The sequence below is a fragment of the Pangasianodon hypophthalmus genome, chromosome 12 (genome assembly GCF_027358585.1).
Source record: "Pangasianodon hypophthalmus isolate fPanHyp1 chromosome 12, fPanHyp1.pri, whole genome shotgun sequence".
NCBI lineage: Eukaryota > Metazoa > Chordata > Actinopteri > Siluriformes > Pangasiidae > Pangasianodon > Pangasianodon hypophthalmus.
The window spans coordinates 25,723,784-25,733,832 of NC_069721.1; the positions used below are offsets into that span (position 1 = coordinate 25,723,784).

The following is a 10,049-nucleotide window of genomic DNA, read 5'->3' on the forward strand; positions in this document are numbered from 1 at the left end:
TATTTTAATACTGAGCGTTTTATTATTATTATTATTATTATTATTATTATTATTATTATTTTAATCCACCAAGCTTCTGAATCTGATGTTCAGCTTCTGAACTGAATATTTCAGGTAAAAGAAAGAAAGTGATTAATTAATTATTAACATAAAAAAAAACATCGGGACACAAACCCGCAGCTCACTTACCTTTCAGCAGAGAAGCTAAAGACAGTCACTGCGCTTCTTTCGAGTGTGAAACCATTCAGAAAGAAAAAGAAAAAAGAAGTAAATAAATAAAGCGAATAAAAATAAAGTTGTGTGTGAAGGATGTTTCTGTCTGTGCAGAAAGTAAATTCTCTCTCCTTTCATTCGTCCTCTCCTCTGTCTCTATCTCTCCTCTGTCTCTCCTCTATCTCTATTCTCCTCTATCTATCCTCTCCTCTATCTCTACTCTCCTCTATCTATCCTCTCCTCTATCTCTCCTCCCTTCTGTCTCTCATTCAGTGCTTTCTCTGTGAATACTCTCTGAGGAGAAGCTACATCTCCACTCCATTCTGCCGTGTGCTTTTCCTCTCCTTCATTAGTCTCTCTCTCTCTCTCTCTCCCTCTCTCTCTCTCTCTCTCTCTGCTTTCTGCACGCTCCCGATGCACTTCTGTCTTTATGCCGGTCATCCGCGTGCCCTGCTGCGTGTGCGCGCTCTCGTGGGAGGGAATCCTCCTCCTCTGCTTCTTCTTCTTCTAAAGTCAAAATGTGGTTTTGCTTGTGATAGGATAAACGCAGAGCAGAGGAGAGAATGGATACACGTGAAATGAAATAGATCTGGGTGGAGAGGCCAGGGGATGGATGGATGGATGGATGGATGGATAGATAGATAGATATCAGTTGAGAAAGTGAGCAGTTAGCCAATAGCTGATATTGCAAGAGAAAGTTTCTAAGCTGGACACCACTGCTGTGGATCTTTCAGTGAATTCTCTTTGATTACACTTTGATTTTATTTCCTTTAATCATTTTACATTTAGATTTAACATTTATGGAATTGGGTGGATGCTCTTCTCCAGAGTGACTTACAGAAGTGCTTTGAAGTCTCTTTCAATAAATACATCCTCAAAAACACACAGACAACAAAAGATTGTTTTTTTAATAACGAAGTGCTAATTTAAGTACTTCAGGAAGATGTAGGTCTTTAGTCGTCGTTATTTGAAGACTGCCAGTGACTCAGCTGTTCGGACATCGACAGGAAGTTCATTCCACCAACTACACACCAGAACAGAGAAGATCCATGATGGAGGTCTTCCTTGTACCCTGAGAGATGGAGGGACGAGTCGAGCAGTGCTAGAGGCTCGGCGGGAACGTGGTGCAGTGCGAGGTGTGATAAGTGCTCTGAGATAAGTGGGTGCTGGTCCATTTTTGGCTTTATACGCAAGCATCAGTGATCTAAATCTGATGCAGCAGCTACAGGAAGCCAGTGGAGAGAGCGCAGCAATGGGGTGGAAACAAGTTATGCAGCTGTATTCTGGATCAGTTGCAGAGTTCGAATGGCGCTCAGAGGCAGACCTGCCAGGAGAGAGTTGCAGTAAGCCAGTCTCGATAGGACAAGGGGCTGAACTTGCACCTGAGTGGCTTGAAGAAATGGACAAATCCTCCTGAAGTTCTAAAGGAGAAGCCAGAATGAGCATGTTAGTGTAGGGATATGAGGCAAGAATGATAGATGATTGTCCATGGTTACCCCAAGGTTGCATGCAGTGACAGATGCTGAGATCTGAGAGTAGTAGGAATATCATTAGTAGTAGTAGTAACAGTAACAATAATAGTAATTGTATTAATATATTATGTGACCTTGGGGACTCTGTCTTTAATTGAATATGGATATTCTATCATTAAAGAACACTGGCCACTTTAAGGCTCCGTCCTGAACACTAGAACACTGAAACACTAATGAGACATACTGATGGTGCTTCTGTTGTGTTTGAGGTTATTCATTAGGTGTATTAATAGAGTCCCCGCCAAAAGTATTGGAACGACAAGGCCAATTCTTTTGTTTTTGCTATACGCTGAAATCATTTGGTTTTGAGATCAAAAGATGAATGATATCAGAGTTTCTGCTTTCATTTCCTCATATTTACATCTAAACATGTTAAACAACTTAGAATATGGCACCTTTTCTTTGAACCCACCCATTTGTTCAAGTGATCAGAAATATTGGAACACTGGAACATTGACTGACAGTGTCCTGTTAGATTGAAAGTTTAAAGAATTAATAGCTCTGAGTGTCTACTCTTGGTCTGAGGCCTGGGTTTCACTTGTGAAGACTGCATTTGTTGTTAAAAAAGGATAAACCAACATGAAGACCAGAGAGCTGTCTATGGGAGAAAAGCAAGCCATTTTAAAGCTGAGGAAAGAGAGAAAATCAATCAGAGCCACTGCACAAGCATTGGGAATAGCCAATACAACAATGTGGAATGTCCTGAAAAAAAAAAAGAAACCACTGTTGTACTAACAACCAGACATGGAACAGCTCGGCCAAGGAAAACAACAGCAGCTGATGACAGAAACACTGTGAGAGCTGTGAAGAAAAACCCAAAAACAACACTCAGTGACATCACCAACAACCTTCACAGGACAGGGGTGAAGGTATCACAATCCACCATTCGATAAAGACATCGGGATCAGAAATATGGAGACTGTAGCACAAGATGCAAACCTCTCGTCAGCAGTAAGAATCAGAAGGTCTGATTGGAATTCGCAATGAAAACAGAGATGAGCCACAAAAGTTCTGGAACCAAGATGAACCTCTACCAAAGTGAAGGAAGGGCCAAATTGTGGAGAAAGAAAGGATCTGCTCATGATCCAAAACATACGAGGTCATGGGTCAAGCATGGTGGAGGCAGTGTCATGGCTTGGGCTTGCATGGCTGCTTCTGGATAAGGCTCACTAATTTTTATTGATGATGGAACTCAGAATGAATTCAGAAGTCTACAGAAATAATCTGTGTGGTATTGCCTGAGTGGTATTGGCTGTGTGGTATCGGCTGTGTGGTATTGCCTGAGTGGTATCGGCTGTGTGGTATCGGCTGTGTGGTATTGGCTGAGTGGTATCGGCTGTGTGGTATTGCCTGAATGGTATCGGCTGTGTGGTATTGCCTGAGTGGTATCAGCTGTGTGGTATTGCCTTAGTGGTATCGGCTGTGTGGTATCGGCTGTGTGGTATTGCCTGAGTGGTATCGGCTGTGTGGTATCGGCTGTGTGGTATTGCCTGAGTGGTATCGGCTGTGTGGTATCGGCTGTGTGGTATTGCCTGAGTGGTATCGGCTGTGTGGTATTGCCTGAGTGGTATCGGCTGTGTGGTATTGCCTGAGTGGTATCAGCTGTGTGGTATTGCCTGAGTGGTATCAGCTGTGTGGTATTGCCTTAGTGGTATCGGCTGTGTGGTATCGGCTGTGTGGTATTGCCTGAGTGGTATCGGCTGTGTGGTATTGGCTGTGTGGTATTGGCTGAGTGGTATCGGCTGTGTGGTATCGGCTGTGTGGTATTGGCTGAGTGGTATCGGCTGTGTGGTATTGTCTGAGTGTTACTGTTTGTAACAACTGTCAGAACAACTTCAGTCTGCTCATGCATGCCTTTAGCACTCTAGGGGATAGAACAGTTTGTGGTTTGGCAGGTTTGGGGTTTTAACAGTAGGAAATGTAGATGTTAAGGCACTACCAGTGATCTTCTCTGCAGTCCTCATAACATGCTGAATTGACCTTGTGAGCTGTTGTTCCCCAGAACCCCACAGTGATACCACTTGTTAGGACATTTTACACTTTGTAGTAAAAGCAGGTGAGTGTCTTCGTGCTCATGCCCATTTCTCCAGTCTGCACAAATAGAAAAGCCGTTAATGTGCCTTTCTAATGATCTTGATTGTGCTGTCAGACCATCTAAGCCTTTCTGGGATAATCCAAGGAATCTTCACATGGACTTCATCAGTGAATGCTTCCTACCATGTCTTCTAAATTCAATGAACTTCTCCTTTGTCCTTTGTATCGACATTCAGTGAGAGATGGTTGTTTGACCATTTGGCCAACTCTGCAAACTCATCTCTGTAGGATTTCATCAACATTGCTAATTAGACCCACTGCAGTCGTGTCATCAGTGAAAGTAATGATATGATTGTCTTTGATTTTGCCCACACAGTCATGAGTGTAAAGTGAATAAAGTCTTGGGCTGAGACAGCAGCCTTGCAGGATTCCTGTTGTGAGGCTCCTGTTGTGAGGATAAGGATAGATGAGAGTCTGTTCCCCATTCTCTCCAGAAAATCCTGGTCTGCTGGTCAGAAAATCCAGAATTCAGTTGCAGAGCTGTAGAGCAGTCTACTCCCATATCCTTGTGTTTGGTCTTAAGTTTATTTGGCATTACTGTGTTATAGGTTATAGTCTCTAAACAATATCCTTACATAGAGTAGATGTTCCTGCATTCCAGGTGCTGTAGTGCAGTGTGGAGAGAGAGAGAGAGAGTGAGAGAGACTCATCCATGAAACTGTTAACACTATAATGCGAACTGGCAACACAGTCTCACAGAAAAAAGTTCGCATGCAACTTATCTGGAGCACCTGCTGTATCATGAATATCAACATTCTGGCACAAGCATTGGTTACAAATCAATGTCAAACTTCAAATCATCAAACTTGCACTCATATGTCATGTTCTACACCAGTGTAATTTAACCACGCCCACCTCTACCACCATGTGATTTGAATAAGATCAATATGTAATAAATAATTATACCTAGCAGTACATTATCATTCTATTTCACCAGCGGAATGGAAATCAACTTATCGGACATTTTCAATCAGTATAAACAAATGATTTATTATTATATCACCGCAAGATTAATCAAGACACCGTTGGGTTTCTGTGTATAGAGTATCATGACTCTGTGTTTAGCTGTTTGTGAGCAGGGAGATGGGAAAGGGGAGGAGTGTGAGCCCTCTGCTGGGTAAATAATTCACACCTCTCCACAATAACACTGATACAGAGATAAACAGACAACACAACTAAAGCTTTTTTTGATAGTAAAACACTGTCTATAGCTGCTACAATAAAATTATAACATTTAAACCTAGTAAGCTAGGTTAAAAAAAATAATATGAAAAACTTCAAATTCTTAAAGCCCTGAGTGTCGACTTTAATATGAGCCATTAAGCACTACTGTGGATGTGACATCACAGATAAACTCAACGCTGAACACACACTAACAGAACAAGCGCAAATTCGATTTTTTGGGTTAAAGCTAAAGAGTTAAAGCTAACTTCCTGCATAAAGTCTGTGCTTTTCACAACACATTATTAGATTTACTGAGGACATGAAATAACGTCTCGAACTTCTCCTCGTCTCTGCAAACACACGGGCTTGTGAGTTAAGCGGTAACACGATACAGTGATATGGGCCTAAACACGGAAAGTCTCTGTAAGCTCCATAACCTAAAGAAGCTAAACGCTTTCTGAGTTTTTTTTTAAAAATACCCGTGTTACTGTACCATGTTACCATGTTAAAAATGTTGTTCTTTATTTTTAAGAGCGAGTGTGAGGAAGGGAGTGTATTATGAAATAAAAATAAACCATAAATCTGAAGCCTTGTTCATGTTCTTCTTGTATTACCCATAATGCACTGCATGTGTGTGTATGTCAGAAGAGTGTGTAATGTTTAAATGTGTAATGTGTAATGTAAAGTTAAAGCCCGAGAAAGCTGGAGATCAGATGAGTTTAGCGTCTCTGTGTGTGTGTGTGTGTGTGTGTGTGTGTGTGTGTGTGTGTGTGTGCGTGTGAGACTTTATGAAAAGTGCTATTTTATATGCTAATTAGCATCTGTGTGCTCCACGTCACACCACATGTTCCTTATAATTAGTAATTGGGAAGAATCCTAACGAGCACTGTCCTAACGAACGAGAGTGTTTGTGTCACGGTCTTGAATAAAGAACCTTTATTTCAATTCTATTGTGTGAAAACATTTGCTGTAAACACAAAGAGTGTGTGTGTGTGTGTGTGTGTGTGTGTGTTTTAGTGCGAGTCTTTGAACGCAGAGTTGTGCTCATGTTAATTGTGTGTTACCTAGTAACAATAAACACACACACAGCAGTGTGAGGATTAGTGCGGATGTCGAGGAGCAACAAACCCGCAGCAGAGAGAGCGAGAGACGAGGTGAGCCGTCTGTTAACACAATTTCATGTTAATTATAATGTGTGTGTTAGAGAAGTTCTGTGTTATGAATGGAGTGTTTCTGATTAAAGAATTCCTGCACACACGGGACAGAGAAGATACTATATACAGATAGATATAAATATAGATATTTATATATTTAGCTACTAATATAATACTATAATACAATATATAAAACTAAAATATACAACACTACAACACAGCATATAACACTAATATTTTACACTGTACAATATATAACACTTTAATATAATACACAATTTAAAAAAAACTATATTTTAAACAAATGCACTCGGATCATCTGGTATGCTAGAGATAATTTCTTAATTTTAAGGACAAGTGAGACAAATTACAAAAACAGTATGTATTTGTTGTACAATTATTTATTTATTTATTTATTTATTTTTGAGCTTTTTATGTTCTAAAAATATTTCTGGTGATTAGATTTTTGACATTTGTTGGACTGTTGGATCTTTTGGATTTTTTTTGTTTGTTTTTGGTGCTTATTTTACCTTATTATCTAGTATGTCATGTCTATAATTCAGCATTAATGCAGTATTTACTCAAACCTCAGTGACTTTTCACTTCATCAGCTGCAGCAGTTTACAGAATAGCCTTCAGACTTCACACATTTAGTGATGAAACCTTAAAGGAATGTGTAGTCTGGGACATAAAGACACTGCCTCACAATGAAAAGTCAAAAGAAGAGTGTATTAGTGTCCTACATGTTATTTACATATTCTTAAGTGCAGCTTTTTTGCTTGAAATCAGGAAATATATTCATTTAGTGAAACTTTGCTGCCCAATATCAGTACTTCTGTTTGCTAGAATTTTGAATTCATTGAAGCTTTTATGTCTATAGCAGACTCCATTTTCCGTGACAGTGCTGCTGAAATTATAAATATAGTTGTTTGTCATCAGAATAGAAATACATTGGATATAAAAAGTTTACACACCCCTGTTAAAATGGCAGGTTTTTGTGATGTAAAAGATAAATCATGTCAGAACTTTTTCCACCTTCAATGTGAAATTACAAAGTATAAAAATTAAGTGAAAAACAATCAGAAACATTTTAGGGGAAAATATGAAAAATATAAAAGCTACAATAACCTGGTTGCATAAGTTTACACACCCTTTTATAATTGGGGATGTGACTGTGCTCAGAATGAACCAATCACATTCACTCTCATGTGCAAAAGTAATTATCATACAGCTGTCATCAATTAATTATTCTGATTAACCAAAAATAAAGACCAGCTGTTCCTGTACGAGTTTCTTCACATCTTCTGGGTTTCATCTAACGCCTGAAGCCAAAGATCTTACAAAGCCTGTATTATATCTCACTTGTTGAAAGGTATTGATCAGGAGAGGGGTATCAAAGAATTTCCAAAACATTAGATGTTTTCAAGTGGAGAAAATGGAGCACCACAGTGACATCACCAAGAACATTACGTCCCTCCAAAGACTTATAAAAGGACAAGACAAAACTTACCAGGGAGGCTGCCAAGAGACCAACAGCAACATTAAAGGAGCTGCAGGAATATGTGACACGTACTGATTACTCTCCGCATCTGACAATAATCTCACGTATTCTTCACATGTCTGGGCTCTGGGGTAGACAGAAGCCATTTCTCATGAAAAACCTCCAAGCTCAAATAAATAACCCCAAACCATGTGGCAAAATGTGTTATGGTCTGATGAGACCCATTCCAAAAGGTTTAATAATTCCATAATTACAGAAGGTATGTTCGGTGCAAAGAAAAAAGCACATCAGCAAAAGAACACCATACCCACGGTGAAGCATGGTGGTGGCAGCGTCGTGCTTTTGGGCTGCTTTTCTTCAGCCAGAACTGAGTGGTGTGATATAATAAAAACGGAGGTTCAACAAAGTATTAGTTTAGGGGTGCGCATACTTATGCAACTAGGTTACTGTAAGTTTTTTTTTTATTTTTATTTTTTTCCCTAAAAATGTTTGATTGTTTTTCACTTCATTTTTATAAGTTGTAATTTCACACTGAGGGTGGAAAACGTTCTGACATGATTCATTTTAGTTTCATTTTTTTACATCACAAAAACCTTTAAACAGGAGTGTGTAAACTTTTCTATCCGCTGTAATCCAGCAGAGAGTGTGATTTTTATTAGAACAGAACATTGGAGAACACCATATGGTACTTCTGTATCATCTCCACTCATACTAACAACCTGGTAACATCTGTCAAGAACTGATGTGTCTGCAGTGGCCATGTTTTCAAACCTCTACATTAAAATTTCATGGTCAGTAGTATAAAGTTTGACTCCATCCAGCAGAACCCAAACCCAAAATCCACCATCTGAGCAGCAAGTCACTGACCGTTGCATTAATGATGTGTTGCTGTTGTTGTGTTTTTCCTCCTCAGGTCATGGAGATGAGTGAGAGGCGAGAGCAAGGTGACCAGGAAGCCTTGAAGAGTAAAACTCCTGCTCCCTTCATGTCCGGTCTTAAGAAATTTAGCCCAAGAGTGAGCACCAGCAGCAGCGCTCGCTTCGGCACGCTCAGCCATCACTCGTTTTTCTCCAGACACAACCCTCACCCTCACAGAGTCAAACACATATCAGGTAAGCGTCAGTACACGCTCATAAACTTCCCCTTAAAGTCCCCTTAAACCTGTTCACTCCAAACACACTTCAAATGGAAGTCTAAGGGCAGCTGTTAAAGGGTACAGGGCAGATGTGAAAGGGTACAGGGCAGCTGTGAAAGGGCAGCTGTTAAAGGGTACATGGCAGATGTGAAAGGGCAGCTGTGAAAGGGCAGCCGTTAAAGGGTACAGGGCAGATGTGAAAGGGCAGCTGTGAAAGGGCAGCCGTTAAAGGGTACAGGGCAGATGTGAAAGGGCAGATGTGAAAGGGCAGCTGTGAAAGGGCAGATGTGAAAGGGTACAGGGCAGATGTGAAAGGGTACAGGGCAGATGTGAAAGGGCAGATGTGAAAGGGTACAGGGCAGCTGTTAAAAGGTACATGGCAGATGTGAAAGGGCAGCTGTTAAAGGGTACATGGCAGATGTGAAAGGGCAGCTGTGAAAGGGCAGATGTGAAAGGGTACAGGGCAGATGTGAAAGGGTACAGGGCAGATGTGAAAGGGCAGATGTGAAAGGGTACAGGGCAGCTGTTAAAAGGTACAGGGCAGATGTTAAAGGGCAGATGTGAAAGGGCAGCTGTGAAAGGGTACAGGGCAGATGTTAAAGGGTACAGGGCAGATGTGAAAGGGCAGATGTGAAAGGGCAGATGTGAAAGGACAGATGTGAAAGGGTACAGGGCAGATGTGAAAGGGCAGATGTGAAAGGGCAGATGTGAAAGGGTACAGAGCAGATGTTAAAGGGCAGATGTGAAAGGGTACAGGGCAGATGTGAAAGGGCAGATGTGAAAGGGCAGATGTGAAAGGGTACAGGGCAGATGTGAAAGGGCAGATGTGAAAGGGCAGATGTTAAAGGGCAGATGTGAAAGGGTACAGGGCAGATGTGAAAGGGCAGGTGTGAAAGGGCAGATGTTAAAGGGCAGGTGTGAAAGGGCAGGTGTGAAAGGGCATGTGTGAAAGGGCAGATGTTAAAGGGCAGATGTGAAAGGGCAGATGTGAAAGGGTACAGGGCAGATGTGAAAGCGCAGATGTCAGAGGGCAGATGTGAAAGGGCAGATGTTAAAGGGCAGATGTGAAAGGGCAGATGTTAAAGGGCAGATGTGAAAGGGCAGCTGTTAAAGGGTACAGAGCAGATGTGAAAGGGCAGGTGTTGAAGGGCAGGTGTTGAAGAACAGCTGTCCTGGTCTCACCTGAGGAACATTTTGGTAGGTTGAAAAAATCTGAACAGCTTCCCTTTAACAGCTGCCTCAGAGCTCCAGACGAG

At 41.1% G+C, this 10,049-nt stretch overlaps 1 protein-coding gene across 1 annotated transcript in view; it reads left to right on the top strand.

The window, feature by feature from the left end:
* Nucleotides 1-6,083: 6,083 nt before the first annotated feature.
* Nucleotides 6,084-10,049, top strand: part of tbata (thymus, brain and testes associated) — a 21,609-nt gene continuing 17,643 nt past the window's right edge. The window contains exons 1-2 of the mRNA XM_034309535.2: nucleotides 6,084-6,157; nucleotides 8,572-8,770. Of these exons, the coding sequence (XP_034165426.2) occupies nucleotides 6,113-6,157; nucleotides 8,572-8,770 (244 nt within the window). The 5' untranslated portion in view covers nucleotides 6,084-6,112. The remainder of the gene's footprint in view (nucleotides 6,158-8,571; nucleotides 8,771-10,049) is intronic.